This window comes from Papaver somniferum, chromosome 9 (genome assembly GCF_003573695.1).
Source record: "Papaver somniferum cultivar HN1 chromosome 9, ASM357369v1, whole genome shotgun sequence".
Lineage (NCBI taxonomy): Eukaryota > Viridiplantae > Streptophyta > Magnoliopsida > Ranunculales > Papaveraceae > Papaver > Papaver somniferum.
The window spans coordinates 23,267,680-23,287,344 of NC_039366.1; the positions used below are offsets into that span (position 1 = coordinate 23,267,680).

The 19,665-nt window shown below is 37.1% G+C and overlaps 2 protein-coding genes and 1 pseudogene across 3 annotated transcripts; 2 read left to right on the forward strand and 1 right to left on the reverse strand.

Moving 5' to 3' along the window:
* Positions 1-1,600: 1,600 nt before the first annotated feature.
* On the forward strand, positions 1,601-13,571 carry LOC113307614 (annotated as a pseudogene).
* Positions 13,572-13,759: 188 nt separating this feature from the next.
* Positions 13,760-17,523, forward strand: LOC113309004 (UMP-CMP kinase 2-like). 2 transcript variants are annotated; one of them, XM_026557440.1, is made up of 10 exons: positions 13,760-14,268; positions 14,418-15,007; positions 15,111-15,155; positions 15,262-15,313; positions 15,391-15,499; positions 15,872-16,007; positions 16,111-16,191; positions 16,293-16,397; positions 16,514-16,573; positions 17,180-17,523. In XM_026557440.1, exons 2-8 carry the CDS (start codon positions 14,432-14,434, stop codon positions 16,326-16,328), a joined length of 1,035 nt encoding a protein of 344 aa, XP_026413225.1. In that variant the 5' UTR covers positions 13,760-14,268; positions 14,418-14,431; the 3' UTR covers positions 16,329-16,397; positions 16,514-16,573; positions 17,180-17,523. The 2 variants fall into 2 exon arrangements, with proteins under 2 accessions (XP_026413225.1, XP_026413224.1); XM_026557439.1 differs by having other exon boundaries at positions 17,252-17,523.
* A 564-nt stretch (positions 17,524-18,087) lies between these two features.
* Positions 18,088-19,344, reverse strand: LOC113311579 (probable mediator of RNA polymerase II transcription subunit 37c). Its single transcript, XM_026560405.1, has 4 exons — positions 19,198-19,344; positions 19,007-19,124; positions 18,399-18,943; positions 18,088-18,276 (listed from the first exon to the last, which is right to left on the reverse strand). Exons 1-4 carry the CDS (start codon positions 19,342-19,344, stop codon positions 18,088-18,090), a joined length of 999 nt encoding a protein of 332 aa, XP_026416190.1.
* Between the last annotated feature and the right edge of the window lie 321 nt (positions 19,345-19,665).

A 19,665-nucleotide genomic window follows, 5' to 3' on the forward strand; every position in this document is an offset into this window, starting at 1 on the left:
GTTGTTCTGACTACTTGTAGATCAAGCATGTAGAAACGAATTTCCTTCTGGCGAGGAAACAAGTGTGTCATTTTGAAAATTCTGTGAAATTGACCCATATGGTGATCTTATTGGCACTTGATTACCTTCCAACACTTTTGGATTAAATTTTTTAAGCTTCCTCAATATGTCAAAATAACTTTCGTATTGGAAACCGCCTTTGTCGGATCTTTTCCACTCTTCTCGGCATCATCATTCCACATTTGTTTCAGCTTCACTGCTTTTTTCCGAGTCACAACATTTGCATGATTAAAACTCCATATTCACTAACGTCTCTGCTGATTCCATGGAAACGATGAGACAGCCCTTTGGGATCACGAGAATTGATGTTACCTATTTATTCACGATTTTTTTCAAATATCTTTCCATAAAATGCAACCCCATATTGTTGGCAACTATCTACTGCAAAGAATACATAATATCTACAAATTGATTCATCTTCATCCATCATAAACTTGACATCACGAACTCTAGTGAATTTTTGTCATGTTTGTTGTTGTGATTGTTGCCAAGGGGTCGCCATGATTGTTGAGATTGTTTAGAGAAGGTGTGATTGAAATGAAGGAAAAATGAATATTGAGATGGTATGTGATCGTGTAGAGAAGGTGTGATTGAAATGAAGGAAAAACGATTACTTATAGAGAACTCAAAGGTAGTCGTTGCATCAAACATATCAGATATATCCGTTGGCAGGTAAATTAGGGCGCAAAATAAGCTGTGCCGCCGGCGGCTTCAGTAGCTGAAGAGTGAGGTAGAGCCGCGCGTTTTCTTTTGTTGGACCGCAATGGGCTCACCAATATGGTGGGATCAAAATGGGATTTTCCCATTCGATAGGAACTGTTGTAAGGCCCTACCATTTAAGAAGGCGTCAAGTAGTGTGGTTAGGGGTGAGCATTTTAACCGTAATCCGTGGATTTAACCAGGACCAACCGTATTTTTGCGGATGAATACCCATACCGTTCGCTAATGGATTGGATGCAGATGGAATTTTTGAAATTCAACGGATAACGGATTGGGTAAGGATGCAACCATGAAAATCCGTTGGACATCCATAACCGTTAGATTAAGGACATTTATATAGTTTTTAAAAAATATATAGATAGTTTAGGAATTCTTAAAGTGTTTACTCGGAGTGTTGTCCATGACACTTTTATATTTATATACGTATATAAAATGTGTAGGTTCTATAAAAATGTTGTATATGCCGGTTTTATTTTCTTATTATAAACTTTAACTAAAACAAGTCCATTGAATTATCCGCACCCAATCTATTTATCCGTGCATCCATTGGATACAAATACGTTGGACGTTGCATTGGAAGCGGATGCAAAATTTAAAAATCCTTAACTTCGGATTGGATGAGGATTAGCTAAAAACGGGCCTATACCGGCCAATGCTCACCCTTGAGTGTAGTGCGGTTTTCAAACAGGGAGTTAGGAGCTGCTCTAAGTAAGGCCCCACCATGTCAGGTATTGCCACCATCAAAATTGCCTTACATGTGAGTAAAGTAGATTTTTCCTTTTTAGAGTTTTCATTTCCTTTCAAACTCCCCAGACCTACTCTTCTTTTATTATACTGTTACCAAGGAGGAAGCGATTTTGAGTCTCAAAAGTTAGGGTTTACAGTGAGATTTTCTTCGGATTAAGAGAGTGTTGATTTCATTAAGCTTCTGGACGAGATGTTTTGGCGTATGACTGTTCTTTCTGCTTCCTCTCCTGTAAGTTTGTTAGAATAAATTTTATGATAACTTGTGGTTAACTTTAAGCTTCGTGTTAGTAAAAATCAAATGCTATTATTAGTTGTTGGATGGGTTTTTAAGAAGGATATTTGTTTGGGTAATTTGAAACTAGGGTTTTATATTCAATATTTTGGTGGTTGTGATTTTAGGGAATGTATTTTGATATGGTTTGGGTTAAGTGGGATATGGGGTTTTCAAATTATGATTTCAATTTTCGGCTTATTTATGTTATGTATTCTCCACTGCCAGTCTGTTAGGCTTTATACTTGAATTTTCTGTACTACCCATGTCACTGTCACTTAGATAAATGCGGCTGAACTCTTGAGTGGGTTTATAGTGGCAGTGCAGAGTACTAGGAGATGGTTTCACTCTTTTACTTTAAATGTTTGTTTCTTTGGTAAAGTACTATATGCGTTAGTTTGTTCCCTTATAAAACAGGGTAACTAGTTTGATTTTGATGGTTAAAAGTTGGGAAACCAGATAGTCATACTAGTCCGGCTCTGGGTACTGTTGTTTTTTATGTCATTCGATTCTGTTCTCATCGTTTCATTATCAAAATTTTGCAGGTGGAATCAGTTTTAGACAAGGAAGATTTTACTTTGGAGGAGCTCCAGGATGAAGAAAAGGTTATTCAATAATGCAAAACTCTAAAGAGTCCGACTTATAAATTTGTAAGTTTCTATGTTCCTATTTTGTTTTGTTGCTTTGAAAGCTGTAACTTCTGTATAAAATTTTCATCTTGTTACCACCATTCTGAAGAACATTCATTGAAATGCAAGAAACTATTTACTATATATAATTGAGCATTGATAAAAAACATTATAAAGAAGAGGTGTTAAAGATAATTTGTTTATACTTGAAACTAAGAAGAGTTGTTGTAGTTACTACCGGTAATACCTGCCATGGTGAAAAATGATAGCTTGGATGAGATATGTGACCACTTACAGAATGTAGTGCCAGTGATGGTCGTAAAATATCTATGTAACCCGAACAAGCACGCTTCGTCGACTGATCTATTTTGCTGTGACGACTTCTATAGCATGATGTATCTCACCGATGTTTGTGTTCGACAATTGGTGGAGCTGTGTAAGTATAGAAGTAATTAGTGTGTAGTTAAGCAATTAGTGTATTCAAGTATTCAACTATGAACTATCCAGTTTCCAGTTGGTTGTAACGTCTTACTCATAGAAACATCAGAAATATAGGCAGTGTTCTTTTGACTGCATGGTAGTTGATATCTCATATTAAACCAATCTGATAAGTTTCAAATTTGACCAAAATATTCTTATCATCTTTTGTACATGTTCGCAGTTTAAGAGAGCGAGCTCAGGTAGAGCAGTTGCTGTTTGAGGAAGCACCAGAGGATGCTGAAAGCAATAGGGTATTCAAGTAAAATCCTTAACCCGCTAAAGGAAATCAGATCTTCTAGGACGATTAAGCCTATATGTTGTAATTATGAAGTCATAAAAGCATCTAATTTATCTGTGAACTTTTGTATTATCTTCTCCATTCATGATTTAGGTTTTCGTTCATGGCATGTGGAGTATTTACTTGTGAAATTGATGTTATTCTGAAAACCTTGGTGGAGGATGAGGAGGTATGTTTCCGCCATTTTTATAGTTCAGGAAATCTATCATTAGTGTAAATTGGCTCAGTATTCTGTTCTGATTTTGCATATGTCATCTTGGAATTGCAGCTGATGGATTTACTCTTTTCTTTCTTGGAACCAAACCACCCATACAGTTCACTGTTAGCTGGGTATTTTAGCAAGGTAAACGGTATTCGTCAATTGTTTGTTAAGTTAATCTATATTTGCTTACTAGGCTTGTAACTTACCGAGTTTGCCAAAATCTCACCCAACTGAAGTTTTAATCTTGCGCTGTAGGTTGTTGTATGCCTTATGTTGCGGAAGACAGTGTCACTTATGAACTATGTCCAAGTAAGGACACTTATTCCCTTCCCTCTTTATATATATTGATATTTCATACTTCGATAAGATTTTCTTCCATGTTGCTTTTTCGACTGACCAAATATTTCAATATTTAGGCTCATCAGGATGTATTTTGGCAGCTAGTTGATCTGATAGGAATCACATCCATCATGGAGGTAAATAAGAAATGAAAATTTTCCTGCACATGTAGTTTAATGGGATATACTTCTCTGGTAAGGATAAGGTTGATAGTCTCCTGAGTTTTAATGAGGTGGTCAAATGCAGGTGTTGATTTGACTTGTTGGTGCTGATGATCATATCTATCCTAATTTCATGGACGTGATGGAGTGGCTAGCTAATAGCAATTTGCTAGAAATGATTGTGGATAAACTGAACCCATCTGTAAGTTTCGAAATCTCGTAGTTCGAAGCATGGTTAATATTTTTTGCGGAAGAGTACAAAGCCTTACATTTATGGTGTTTTTAATGGATTCAGAGTTCTCCTGAGGTTCACACTAATACAGCAGAAACACTTTGTGCCATTACTCATAACGCGCCATCAGCTCTATCTGTTAAACTCTCTAGCCCGAGGTTGGCGTTTCTCTTTTGATGTATTTATTATTTTCTTAATCCCTGATTTCTTTTGTCAGTAGATAATATGCTAGAGAGTCTGGTGTTTCACAAATTCATATGCAGCTTCGTTGAAAGAATATTTGGTCATGCGCTGGAAGATACACAATCTAAATCTGGTCTTGTAGACTCACTTTCCGTGTGTATCTCGTTGTTGGATTCCAAAAGAGCAACTTTTCTCCATTGGATCACTCTATTTGAAGTAAACATTTATACGAGCCACAGATTCCTATTAATCCCGAGACAGTTAGTGCCATGCTGCCAAAACTTGGTATGTTCTTATCTTAATGATGATTATGGAAATATTTGGCATGGGGTGTTTGATACCTTGTGAAATGAGTTTTGCTCGTTTTGTAGTGGATGCTCTTCTTTGCTTTCTTGCCTTTCTATTCTCATGAATCATCTTTGATATGCATTTCTCTGATGCTTAATTTAGTCTGCACAGTAGTTTTTCATGCAAAATTTCAAACTTATCCTGATGCTTGTTTGGTTCGAGTCTGTATGCGTGTGAAATCTTGCAACTTATAGGTGTATAATTTTCTTTTTTAAGTCTTTGTTTCTCTTTCAGTTATGTTTTTCTGTATGGAATGGAAGACCGGGAACTTCTATGCTTTGAAATTGTTGGGTGCAGCTTACTCTTCAGTGGCTCATCATTTATGACCTAAACACGGTATATTCTATGGTGTTGCTACATTAGTTTTTCCTGGAAAGCTTTGAAGCAGCATGCTGAATTTTTATACTTCCGTTGTTTTCTTGGTTGGATCAGTATCCGACTCTTTAGCATTTGGTTGTGACATGGGCACACATGTGACATACCCCCGTGGTCTGTGTTAGTTCTCCATAAAGTAAGCGGGGCAGGTCCTCTGTTTGTTGAAATGTTAGATCCGTGCATTATATTTTGCATATTTGGATTTCATTCTTCACAAATGCCTGTTGTTTGTTGCAATGCATGTTTGATATTTTTGGATTTTTCCCTGTTTAGTTCTTGTTGCTTCATTAGTCTTTGACCACATCTGTGTATGATGAATGAATGGATGTTGATTGGCTTACTTTTAGGAAAACAATCTTTTTGTTCTTTCTGCTGTTTCATTATTGCATCTTATATCTCCATCCTTCCGTTTATCTGCAGGGTACTTGCTTAAGCTTTTGAATGTATGCTCTGATAGTAAGGTCTTACCTACCACATATGGCGAACTAAAGCCTCCTCTTGGGAAGCATCGCCTCAAGGTCGCCTTTACTATGTGTTATATTTCTTGAATTTTGATTCATATAGACAAGTATTACTAAAACCATAAGTATCTATTTGATTCATATGGTTAGTTCTAATTTGCAATTGGTCTCAGATTGTGGAGTTCATTGCGGTATTGTTGAGGAGTGGTAATGAAATTGCTGAGAAGGAATTGGTTAGCTCGGGTGCTAGAAGAAGAATCCTCGAACTCTTTTTTGAGTAAGCTGTTGGTTAACCTTATGTTTTTATGAAGCATGTTCGAAGGGACAAAACCTTGATAATGATGGTGATCCATAAAAATACATCATGCAGGTACCCATTTCATAATGCGTTGCATCATCAGGTAGAAAGTAACATCTTGTCATGTTTGGAGAGCAAGGATAATACCGTTGTTGATCACCTGCTTAATGATTGCGATGTAGTGGGTAAAATCCCACAAGCAGACCAAAGTCCCATTCTTTCTGGTGATTCAGATCCGGTACTCCTCAATTTATTAAAGATTAGATTTGATTCTGCATTTCTTGTATTTCGTTTTATGTACAGCACAGTGTGAATTGATCTGTGCCATTAGCTGAGTATAATAGTCACCTAAACCTGAGTATAATAGAATGAAATCAATCTTTGACCTGCAGCCGACTTCATGTTCCGCTGGAAAGCAAGTTCCCCGAACCGGTAATTTTGGGCACATTACACGTATTTCTAATAGTCTTATTCAGCTGGGAAATGGCAGCAGTCGCACCCAGGCATACTTACAGGTTGGTGACAGTGCACAATTGTCTATGCTAAGAATCTAGTTTTCTTTTGAGCTGAATTTTGTTTTTAGTTTACTCTATTTTCCCTTGAAGTGTACTCTTTAGGAAATAAGAATCGGTTTACACCAATGCGTCTTATAAGAAGCATGGGTTTCAGTTTGAAGCATACCCTGAAAGATGACTCATCTTCCTAGGTAGTATACCAGTGGTGATCTGATTTACTTCTGCTGTCCTTCCAACAAAATAGAAAATCTCACTGTTGGTATGCATGAAAAGTAACTCAGTGGTTAAAAAGAGGACCAGCTTCTTGCTCCTTAACTCTGCTACTACCATGTATACAATTGCTCCTTTATGTACACAGCTGAAATTTTGCGAGTATATGTTCTTGCAGCAGATTTAGATACCCTTTAGCAAAATGTATCACCAATGCGTATCTTGCTTTCCAATGTTCCAACGTCACATATTAGTTGTAGCTTGCTCTAATCTTTTATGTTTCATATTTTGTTCGTCTATATTGTTGAATTCTATAGTTGGTCAAATTCAAATCCTCCTCCCAACTGAAATCAGCCAAATTATGGTCTCTTGTTACTTCTGGAACTAGGGTCTAGTTGCCATGGTTGATTTTGCAACTTCCCTGTGGGAAAAAAGTGCAGCAAAAGAAATTCTTGCATCTGTTAATTTAGTTTTTGCAGACGACCAAACATCAAAGAAATTTATGGAGCTTCATCCAATCAATTTATTATTTTCTACGTAAATTTCGTTCATATAACTAAGTTGATTCTACGTTACCTCCTCCTTGTGCTAATTCCAAAACCCATGTCCTCGTAGAAATGAACTCTTATACTAGTTCCAAAACCCTTTGTCCTCGTAGAAATCTGCTAAAATGTGTTCGTTGTTACTTCCAGAACAAGGTCTACCGTCAAATTAATTTTAACAAGAACTATCTAAACATAGGGATGTACTCCCTCCGTACCACATATATAGGCGGAGGGGGTCAATTATCGTGGAAAAGTGCCTTGAACTCATAAATTTTCATGTTTTTTCATGTTTTACCCTTTGTCCTATTCATAACACTATTATCTATGTACCATAAATAAGGGTATGTCTGGAAATATTTATCTAGGAAATTGGGCTCCTCCGCCTATATATTGGTACAGGGAAAAATGAAAAGTCCGCCTATATAATAGGTATGGAGGGAGTAGTCAATAAATCTAATTTGCGTTCACTTGTGTGCAGAAAAATAATGAATGGATTAGTTGGCAAACAGGTATCTTACAAGGGCGTAACAATGTAGAAAATGTCAGCTGGTGGGCCTGCAGGTATGCTTCTTATCGTATTGTAGTTGTATCATGAAACTGTAAGTGTTCACTTTGACATTGTCATGTATACTATTTTGATAAGATTTTCTTCCATATTACTTATTCAACTGACTAAATATTTCAATGTTTAGGCTCATCAGGATGTATTCAGCATCTAGTTGATCTGATAGGAATCACATCCATCATGGAGGTCAGTAATGAATGCAAAAATTTCCTGCATGTGTAATAGAATGGGATATATGTAACACATACTTCTCTGCTAAGGCTAATAAGGATGATGATCTCCTGAGTTTTGATGAAGTGTTCATCTGCAGGTGTTGATTCGACTCGTTGGCTGATGATCAGATCTATCCTAGTTTTCATGGACGTGATGGAGTGGCTAGCCAAATGATCATCGATAAACTGAACCCGTCAGTAAGTTTCAAAATCTCATACATCGAAATATGGTTAATATTTTTCGTGAAAGAGTAGCAGGCCTTACATTTATGGTGTTTTTAATGGATACAGAGTTCTCCCGAGGTTCACGCTAATACAGCAGAAACACTTAGTGCCATTATTCATAACACGCCATCAGCTCTATCTGTTAAACTTTCTATCCCGAGGTTAGCAGTTCTCTTTTAATGTTTTTATTATTTTCTTAATCCTTGATTTCTTTTGTCAGTAGATAATATGCTAAGGAGTCTGGTGTTCCGCAAATTCATATGCAGCTTTGTTGAAATAATATTTGGTCGTGCACCGGAAGATACACAATCTAAATCTGGTCTTGTGGACTCACTTTCGTTGTGTATCTCGTAGTTGGTTTCCAAAAGAGCAACTTATTCTCCATCAGTTCACTCTATTCGAAGTCAACATTTATACAAACCACTCTATTAATCCCGAGACAGTTAGTGCCATGCTGCCAAAACTTGGTATGTTCTTAGGGCAAGTATTGGGTTGTTTCTTATCATGTGAAGTGAGTGTTGCTCTTGTAGTGGATGCTCTTCTTTGCTTTCTTGTATCTTTCCTTCACATACTCATTAAATCATCTTTGTTATGCGTTTCTCTGATCTTCATTTTGGTCTGCACTGTAGATTTACACGCAAAATTTCAAACTTGCTATTATTCATTCTGATTTCTTTGGTGATAAAGATACCGAAACTCACGTACTTAGTGTCTGGTATTATACTTGCCTGTCTGTGGAATGTTTCCCTGATGCTTGTTTGGTTCAAGTCTGTATGCATGTGAAATCCTGCAACTTATCTATGTATACTTTTTTCTTTTTTGAATCTTTGTTTTTCTTTCAGTTATGTTTACCTGTATAGATGGAAGACGGGGAACTTCTATGCTTTGAAAATGTTGGGTGCAACTTACTTTCCAGTGGCTCATCATTTATGAGCCAAACACTATCTATGGTGTTAGTACATTAATTTTTCCTGGAAAGCTTTGAAGCAGCATGCTGAATTACACTTGCGTTCTTTTCTTGGTTGGATAAGTATCTGAAACTTCAACATTTGAGATGTGACATGGGCACACACATTGAAGATACCCCTGTGGTTGTGACATGGGCACAAACTGAATATACCCCTGTGGTCTGTGTTAGTTCTCCATAAAGCAACAAAGCAGGTTCTTCTGTTCGTTGAAATATAACATCCGTGCATTATCTCCCTTGCTTTGTTTTGTATGTCTGGTATGCATTGCATATTAAGTTATCATTCTTCACAAGTGCCGATTATTTGTTGCGATGCATGTTTGATTTTTTTGTATTTTTCCTTGTTTAGTTCTTCTTGCTTCCACACCTGTATATGATGAATGAACGGCTGTTGGCTGGTTTACTTTCAGGAAAAAACTCTATTTGTTCTTACTTCTTCATTACAGCATCTTATTATCTCCGTCCTTCTGTTTATGTGCAGGAGACTTGCTTAAGCTTTTGAATGTGTGCTCTGGTAGTAAAGTCTTACCTACCACATAGGGAAACAAGCATCTTACAAGAGCGTAACAATGTAGAAAATGTCAACCGGTGGGCCTGCGGGTATGTTTCTTACCCTATTGTAGTTATATCATGAAAAACTGTTAACGTTCTGTTTGAAATTTGTCTTGTATTCTCCAAGCTTCCCAAAGGGAAAGCTGTTTCGTTTAGGGGAAATCATCGGAAGGGGAAAGCTAATTTTATTGAGATGTGTATAGGGGAAAACATTTACACAAATTGACTTTTACAAATTATTTTGTATTACCAGATTACCCACTGACCAAACCCATATCCAAGTGAGAGCTTCCCTGTAACAGCCGACAAAAAACTCAATTCACCCACAGGGGAAAAAAAAACAGGTATTCTTTTCGAACTTCTTCCTCAAATTCTTCTCATGTTTTTTGATGCCTGATTTGTTTTTTCAATCAACGAATTCATCTCATGTTCTAGCTCTTTTTATTTGTTCTATATCAAGTGTTGCAACCAAATAATTGTTTTATATAACTCTGATCTAATCCACGAGGTACCAAAACCAACTCTATTTCTGAATTTACTCTAATTTATACATCAGATGGACATATTCTGAAGTTTGGGGTTGAAGAAAGCTTAGTTTTAGCCTAGGAATTTCTTTTATATGTATGTGAAATTTTGGTATGTTTGTTCGATTGGTGTTTGATAAAATGTGTAACAGATTATCCGCGTCAACCACAAAATTAAATATTACAGTTTAAGATAAGGCTATTCAGGAAGCTGATGATGCTGTAGTCTAGGTGGAGTTTTGAATCATATGATTTTTAGGTAAGCAAGTATAGTTAGGGGTATCTGAAACGAGTTACGAGATGATCCAGAAAGACTGCAGTTTATCTATGACGTGGAGTTATGATGTTTCAATACATCAATTTTATAGGGTATGATGTGTTTCTGGTACAAAGAAAATTATTCTTATTATAGATTGTTGATTTTGCACTTTGCATGACACGTCTCTTGGACTTTGGATATCCTTAAATTAGAATACGCCTTTTGAGTTATACTAGCTCGAGCTGCAGTATGGAAGTGTATCAGTATTATAATATGGATGCAGTATGGAAGTGTATCAGTATTATAATATGGATGCATATATTTCGATTTTTATCTGTTCGCTTTTACATCTCATCCATTTCATTCGTTCTCTTCTATGTTTTGCCCTTTTGAACAACCTCCGGTTATAGTATTCCAATGAAGTTTTATCATGTTTCTCAATTGTAGTCTAATAATAAGGAGAAATAGAGCGAGGATCTGTTTTTTTAAACAATTGGAAAACTTGCAATGAGGAAGCTGCTACTTTCAAGTTTCAAGAAGAATCCTGTTGTCATCATCGTGATTGGAATAACAGGTATTTCCTACTTTCTCGAATCGTTAAGGTTTTATTTTTCTTTGCAATCTGTAAAAATGTGTCGGAAAGACAGTCCAGTTCTAAGGCTTCTACCTTTGAAAAGAAAGCAGTTCTAGAGGTGACGAGTTATCTGCTCCCCTTCGTTATTGGCTAGCTCACCCCATTGATCAATCTTCTTCCTTTTTGTGAATTCTTTGTAGGGGTAGTGGGTCTGGTTTTATATTCATTATTTTAATTTAGTGCAGCTATTGAGAACTAACCACGTGTACAACAACATAATTTCTCATTAGAGTAACTTAACAATCCTGCATTTGGGTTGCTTGTTTTGTTTGTGGCATTTGCTTTAACTCAGGTGAAGGAAATCTACGTACTAAGAATGGGAAAAGAAGACTCCTAATTGAACTGGTTTAGTCTTTGTATGTCTAATCTTTACTGCTTTTGAGCATTTGGGATTAGAAATATAAATACTAACTCAACTTCAGTTAGCAAACTTCTTGGCATATCCATTAAGGGTTTGATTACTCAAATACTCGCAAAGCGGCTAACTGCGTCTCAAGTTTTTGGTACGTTGCTTCATTTCTATTTTATCAGAAAATTAGATGCCAGAATAAAAAAAGCTATATGACGCACATTAGAAATATTTGATCAAAAGACATTCTGTAGAAATTTTGGAATACTCTTTGATGAAACATGGTGTTTGAATCAGAGGGCAGAATATGATAATCATACTGTGATGAAACTGCGTTTGCATAGTCTTAATGTGTTTGCAGAGCTGTGTAAAACATAGTCTCACGTTATTACATATTCAAGAAATCATTTATTTTTGCAAGACCTTTAAAAATGTCTTGCGTACTGATGTACATCTTAGAATTCTCTTCTAAGCCAATAACTCCATGTTTGTCATGTTTAAGATTTTGTTATTCTCGCCATTGCTTCGCATATTGCAATTCTCCTCTCATATAGGCCTGACCATTCCTTTCCATAGTCCGTCAAGATCTTTTCAGCATAATAATATGATGGATAATAATACGATGGATACGGAGGAATTGGTGCACTCGGTTCCATCCGTAGACTAATACTAATGTTCTGCATTGACCAAACCTGTAAGGATGATTTTATTTTTTTGTCTTAGTGGATGGTTTGACATGGTTTGGCATATATGATGAGCTCGATTCTTCATGTACATATGCCGCAAAATTTTATAGATGTCAAAATGAAATCTTTTGATTAGCTAGGTTAATACATGTTCTTCCTGTTCATCGTAGATGTTCTTGTTCTTATTGATTCTTCTTGGCAGTGAAAAACTTCTAAACCGGAAACACTATTACCATTTTTGCTTGTATAGTCTGTATATTTGACAACAAAAATAGATTTTCTTCTTCTGTGATTCATGTATAATCGCTCGAATCAGCATCTTCATCATTCATGCTGTTTGTTGTGAAAACCTTCATCTAACAGTTTTACTGGTTTGCTTTCCAAGATGATGGAATTCATAGTGACCTTTCAAGTACTTCTGAAGAGAAGTTGGATAAAGTCAATTTGACTGGAGCAAATGGTGGGAGCATCAGTAGTGATGATTAGGTGGAGGTTGGCGAGGACGAGGAGCTGGTAAACAGCACACCAATTTCTGCCGATGAAACATCAGGATCCAGAACAAGTTTTTCAAATGAGGCAAGCGATAACACTGCAACCAATGGGGTTGATAACATTGACCCAAAATCATGGGATGAGAAATCAAGTACTCCTGGTGCTCTGGGTTCTGTCAACGGCGATGATACATTTGGTGTTAGTCAACCTGATTGGGATGGATGATGAGAGTCTTCGAATTTGCAGGCTGATCAGTCGGATGAGAATGAGAATAGTTCTCTACCCAGCAGTAATATATTGTCAAGCAGTAGCAGTAGCCCGATTGTCTCTAGCAATGGGCAACTGGGGACATGCCCAAATGAAGCTACCAGTGTGCCAATCTTACCTGAAAAAGAGTACAAGATTTTCAAATGAGGCAAGCAAAAACACTGCAACCAATGGGGTTGATAACATTGACCCTAAACCATGAGATGAGAAGGCAATCACTAATGCTGGTGCTCTGGTTTTTGTCAACGGCGATGATCCATTCGGTGTTAGTCAACTTAATTAGATTGGACGGCGCGAGTCTTCAAATTTGCAGGCTGATCAGTCAGATGAGAATGGATCAGAGAGGGCTATGGACCAAGCATTGAAAGAGGGAATAGTAGATGGAGCAGGCCTGCTGAAGAAACACTTACCGCCAAATGCTGGGCGTGATTCGCGTGAAAATGAGAACATGGATAAAGATGGGTTGAGAAACTAGAGTTCAACAATACCAACTACTGGAGGGTCGATCACGAGGTTGGTGTTCAAGAATGAGAGAATAGTTGTATTTTGTTGCCTCAACAAACAAAGAGCGGATAAAAATAAAAACTATGTTCTCAAAAATAGTGGTAGTTTTTTTCCTTTTGTATAGTGTTGTTCTCCTGCACTAGTGTGGAGGAATGAGTGGATTGCAGGGTTTTGTCATTGTCTTGTTCTTTGATATCCTTGTAATCATTCTGTAATACGTTGTAAAGAATGATTGTAATTACTAATGAAAAAAAAGATAAGTCTAAAGCATAGTTTTTCAGAGGTAGTATAAGTATAATCCTGCTAGGTCGGTCAATTAAGACTTTCGCTCGGTTTGACCGCATTTTGCGGTCCGAGTCCGACTAGAGTGCTTGCCGAGGGTTAGGTTATTAATAACTGCAATAATACTACTATATAAGAGAACAACATTGAGGAAGAAAGATAAACAGAGGCCGGACCTCTCCGTTCTTCTTTTTTAGAACTAGGTATTCTCAAATTCAATATGTCTCCTACTAGAAGGGTGTTTCTATTGTTGATTCTGCCTTTCTATAGTTCTAATCATAGATCGGCTGATTCAATTTCTTATGTTATTGATTTGGCTTTCTACAATTTTAATTATAGATTGGCTGTTTCGATCTTTTTTTTTTTTTTTTCAATTCTCATTCCATCTTTATTTCATAAACTGATTCCGCCTGGCGAGAAGAAGAGGAAAAAAAAAAGACCCGATCTCACTCGCCATTATCATCTGACTCGTGGTTTCACACCCGACACGCTTACTTGATCATTTGATAATTAGGGTTATTTTAAGTGGTAAATTGGTACTGCCGACATATGTATCATATTTCTATTCAAGGAGGTACAAATTACCCTTTCTTCCCCTTCTACAATTCCATGAGAAGAAGACCGTCGTTTAGTTAGAAAAACAACCTCTCTTCTCTCCTCCTCTTCCAGAGCTCAGGTATTTTTTTTCCCCTTTTCTTTCTTCTTCTTTAGATTCTTAGGGTTTTTTCTTCTTGATTACTGACAATACTGCTTCTCATTTTTTTCATTTATTTTCATGATAGTGACCATTTTAGGGTTTTGATTGATTTTGTTTTGTTTTGTCAGGGTTTTTCTCCAGGATGGAGAGGTTGATCTCAATGCGTTATAGTAATTTCTATCTCCCTAAGCCTAACAAAGAGATAAATCTTCCTAGGTTAAACAGAACCACAAATCTTAGCATGAATACAACTTCTAAACCCTTACTCATGAAACAGACCATTGTGGTTACACCAACTCAGGTCGTTTTAACTACTGATGATGATAAGTCAATAACCTATACTAGCTCTGTAGGTGATACTAAACATTATACACATGATACTCTTTGGCCAAATAGACATCCATATGTGGATTGGTTGTATGTGGCAATAGTAATAGATGGGGTGTTTAAAGTTGCTAGAAAATCTTCCAGTCTTACCTTTTATCAATGGGTTATGAATAAGTTTCTAGGTTTTGAGTTTTTGTCTGAATTCGAAGTAACCTCAGAAAACTATCAGTCCCTAAAACAATGTTTCCAATCAATTATGGATAGTTATGGGTCACAAGTTACTGGAAATATCCATTACCAGCCAAATGTAGATGTGAAAATGCTTGGGAAGATTTGCATTATTGGTGGGAGAATAAAGAGTTCGACGTTCAAGGATTTCCTTGAATTGAAGGTTGGCATTAGCTCACTTTCAATTATGCTATTAGTCTTGTTTTTAGTTTTTTTTTCTAGTAGATTATTTGCAATTTTACCCACTCGCTGTTGGATGACACCAGGATGAGTTGAACTTTCAACTACAGAAGGCAGTCATACGTTCCGTGGTATGTTTTAGATTATACCCCATTGGATAAGTTTGATATAAGAGTTTCAATTGATAATGGCACAATATGTTCATCGTTTTTTTGTTTTCTGTTGATCAAATTGTAGGAGATGAGTAAGAGCTTTTCTGATGGCGACGTTTCGATAATTTTTGTGTTGGGTATGTCACGTTATATCTAGCCCGGTTAGACTAATCTACTGGTTTGGAGAAGTTATAACTTCGGTTTGTTCATTCAGGTGGTCCTGGTAGTGGAAAGGGGACTGTATGCGAGATGCTTGCTCAAAAATTTGATGATTTCTGTCATCTTAGCTCCAGGGATCTCCTTCATTCGGAGCAAAAATCAGGGTAAGTTTTTTTTGGTTGCTTCTTTTTTTTTTAATGTCAGCTGTTAATCCATGATATCTTGCCACAGAATTGTGCTGTCAATAGACCTGAGATTGGAGCTTGTTACTCTTGTTCCAATGCAGAGCTAGATCATTTGAGTGTATTAGAGTTTTAATCCATGCCTTCTGATAATCGAGTGCCAGGCATCACCATGGTTTTGCCATTTCTATTTGAGCTATGAAGCTATGAGCTATGTCTCTGAAGTAGAGAGTTATGTCTCTGCGTTTTTAGTCAGCTATTGAAAGAGACTAGACTAGGCTTGAACTGTGGAAGAAAAGGAAAGACCCATAACAACAAATTGACTAATGTATAAAACTCCACTTGCGATTACAGTATTAAGGAGGCTAAGCTCGATCCTTCGGGGATGATAGAACAAATAAGACAAGCGATGATTCGTACTGGAAGAAAAAAGTTTCTAATTGAAGGATATCCTTGCACTGAAAAGAGTCGAGTTGCATTTAATGCTGCTGTAAGTCCATTCTGTTCCGATTACTCTTTTAAGTGAATTATTACAGTGCCTTGGTGCTAAAACTGCTTCTATGTTCTTAAAGACGTTACAATTTACTTGACAGCTTCCGGTCGATTCAAAAATGGTTCTTTATCTATCTTGTTCGCATGATGTCATGCTGCAACGTTCTCTTCTTAGTGAACAGGTTAGAAGGATTGATGTACTTGCCTTCCTCTCATTTAGTGTAGAAAATTTCCATTTTTTATAACCTTCTTTTTGTTTTGTTGTTGTTTCCTTCTGATGAAGGTTGGTGAAAGTGATAGCACCGAGATAAAGCGGTGAATTGAGGAATTTAAGGAATTCACTGTTCCAGTCATTGAATTTTATCGCAGTGAGGGAATCCTTCTGGAGGTGACTTTTACTTGAGTCTTTCAACTCTCATGTAGCTGCTGGTTCCTCCTTATGTTATTACGTTATTGGATGGTTCTTACGTTCTTATGTTATTGCTTACTTCTGTCACATGACAGGTCAGCAGTGAATTGCCTGCGGATAAGGTTTTTGAGCAAATCGTGCAAGCTCTTCAGAAGGTAATTATTTCGTATGTAGTAATTATTGTGCTGGGGTTCTCTTGAGATTATGGATGAGTTATTTAGATTTCTTTTGCATCATTGAGATTTTTGAAATAGATGTTCACTTGGAAGTCCTGAAGTATGGTTTCTGTTAGAATGCTATGCATTTTCTAGATATAAAACCTGGAATGTACATCTTTAGTGTTATCAGTTGTCACCCTCCTTTGTTTGACATTGGTTGTGCACAATTCTTTGTCTTGGAGGGTGATTAGATGATACACAGATTGATCGAATACTGTCTGATTGGATAAACTTGTTAAATCATCAGTTTAGTTCCTAGGCATTAACTGTTATGAGTTTTGCAGTGGGTATTGCTTAGACTTTAAAAATGAACGCAAGTTCATCATGCTTGCCTTAAGTGGCGGTTTTGTTTTGTTAGGTTTCCTATTTTGAGTTTTGCAATGGAAAATGAGAGCTAGTTCGTTGTACTTGCCTGAAGTCAATTTGGCCTTGCAGTTTAATGGCACCTGAGCTTTTGAGTTTCAACCGCTCATAAAAATAGCGATTTTTTTCTTCTTCTAATGTCTAATAGTTGGATTTTTTTCTTCTTCTAATGTCTAATAGTTGGATCACTTGGCGAAAGGTAAACGTGCTTCTCTTACAAAACTATTTTTTTTATGTCACTCTCCTCTGCAGGAACGAACTGACTGAACCTGATGCTCTTTTTAATTGCAAGAGACATGTTGTACAGTGTTCAGTTCTTATTGGCTCTCTATCTCTTGCTGTTTTGTTGAAATCTTCACCTTGTTTTGCAATGTTTTAGATGAATCAAAATGTAATAGTTACGTTTACATTGGGGTTATTGGTTGTCTAGTACTTCACATTTTTACAAAGTCTGATTTTGGCACCTGGAGTTGACTCCCCTTGACTATTAAATCTAAAATTAATTGTGTTAATTTTTTTTTAAATTGAGAGTTTGCCCTTTGGGTGTCTCCCTGTATTGATAGATTCAACTGACTTAAAACAAAATCTGCCGTTCTGAACTTTCTTCTCCACGGTCATACCATAAAGTTTCTTAAGAACAACATATGGTTCATTAAACTTGAAGTTTTGAAGCACATATGATGTTCACAAGTATATTATAGATAGTTCGATTAAAGAATGCAATCATTTTGTCAGATAGAAAAACTTGAAAAGTAAAACTTGAAAAGTAAACTAAACAGATTCCTCGATCTTCCTGCACCACGCCCATTTAAGGACCATCCTCATCATGCCACCAAGACCACCCAAGTCAGGTCAGGCACCACCTTGATACATCTTAGCAACAATTGGGTTGCTAAGACTCTCCAGCTCTTTCATCTTGTCATCAAATTCCTCGTCTCTGCTAGCTGGTTGGTATCAAGCCACTGAATAGCAGCTTCAATTACATCCTCAATTTTCTTCTTGTCAACTGGTGCCAACTTCCAGCAAACTTCTCGTCCTTGTTGGTATTCCTCATTTGGTATGCATAGTTCTCCAAAGCATTCTTCGACTCAGACATTCTGCTTGTGTTGTTCATCCTGTCTTGTCCTTCTCGGTTTCTTGCACCATCTTCTCAATCTCCTCCTTGGACAACTTTCCTTATCATTAGTGATTGTGATTTTGTTCTTCTGCCCTGTAGTTTTATCCTCAGCAGACACATTCAGAATACCATTCGCATCGATGCCAAACCAAACGGTAATCTGAGGAACACCACGAGAGGCACGTGGGATTCCAGACAGCTCGAATTAACACTCCAGGCTGGTAGTCGGAGTAGGTGGAGAAAACTTGCTCCTCCTTCGTGGGGAATCAATGTAGTCGTTACCCCTTCAGCTGTCTCGAGCCCAAGGGATAGATGAGTGACATCCAACAGCAACAATTGATCTAAGTTCCGAATAGTTTCACCACTCAAAATCGCAGTGGCTCTTGCAGAGTTTTTCTTCCCATAAAATAACTCCTGCAACAGTTGCTGCACTTTAGGAATCCTAGTTGATCCTCCGTCCAGAACAACATCATGAACACTGTTGTTGTCCATCTTAGCATCCCTCAACCACTTCTCAAGTGGCTCCACACACTTCCTAAAATGATCCATGTTCATCTCCTCAAATCTAGCAAGAGTAATGGATGTGTAAAAATCAACACCTCCATACAAAAAATCAGTCTCAGTGGTCTGATCAGTGGACAAAATAGTCCTCTTCGCTCTCTCACAAGATGTCCTCAACCTTCTCAATGCCCTAGGATTTCCACTGATGTCCTTATTCTTCCTCTTAAAACCCTTCACCATCCCGTTATCGAAATCTTCTCCCCGGTACTCGACTCTTGCCACAACTGTTGTGGTAAGAACACCAATGACACCAGCATAAGCAACTGCTAATCAAGACCATAAGCAATTGCAGCAGCAGTTGGTTTATTGATGAATCTCATGACATTAACCGCCAATGACGCCAGCATCCTTTGCAGCTTGACGCTGCAAATCATTGAAGTATGCAGGGACAGTAAGAACAGCATTCTTTATTGAAGAACCAAGATAAGCTTCTGCAATCTCACGCATCTTAAAAGAACCATAGATGATATTTCTTCACCTGAAAATTGCTTCTCTTCGCCTTTTTATGTGAACTTTTCACCTGGTCCAGCAATAACCTTGAAAAGCCATAAGCTAGAACTGATGGTGATGGATCTGAAACCCTTCTCTCAATCAAACGCTTTGCATCTACAATTTTCAGAAACAAGAGTAATTCAGTACAAGCACTAACAAAAACAAGAAGATGCATAGTAATTCAATATCAACAACAACAAATTGGTGGCGAACTGGCAACTCTTTTTTGTTGGACCCTTCAACCCGAATTTACTCATCCGAGTTTAATAAAGCCTGAGATAATGTTCGCATTCTGATTGGATAAAATTGACTCAGTATACAAAGGCAACAAAGCCAACAGCAACTACTGATACGTATACAAAACTGAAACAAAATGTTCAAATTTAGCAACACATCTTGATCTTATCCTATAATAGAGAGATCTCCATATAAACATAGAAAAACTTGGCAGCAGCTACAGAAATAGCATTGATATACTTAATGGAACTATGAGATT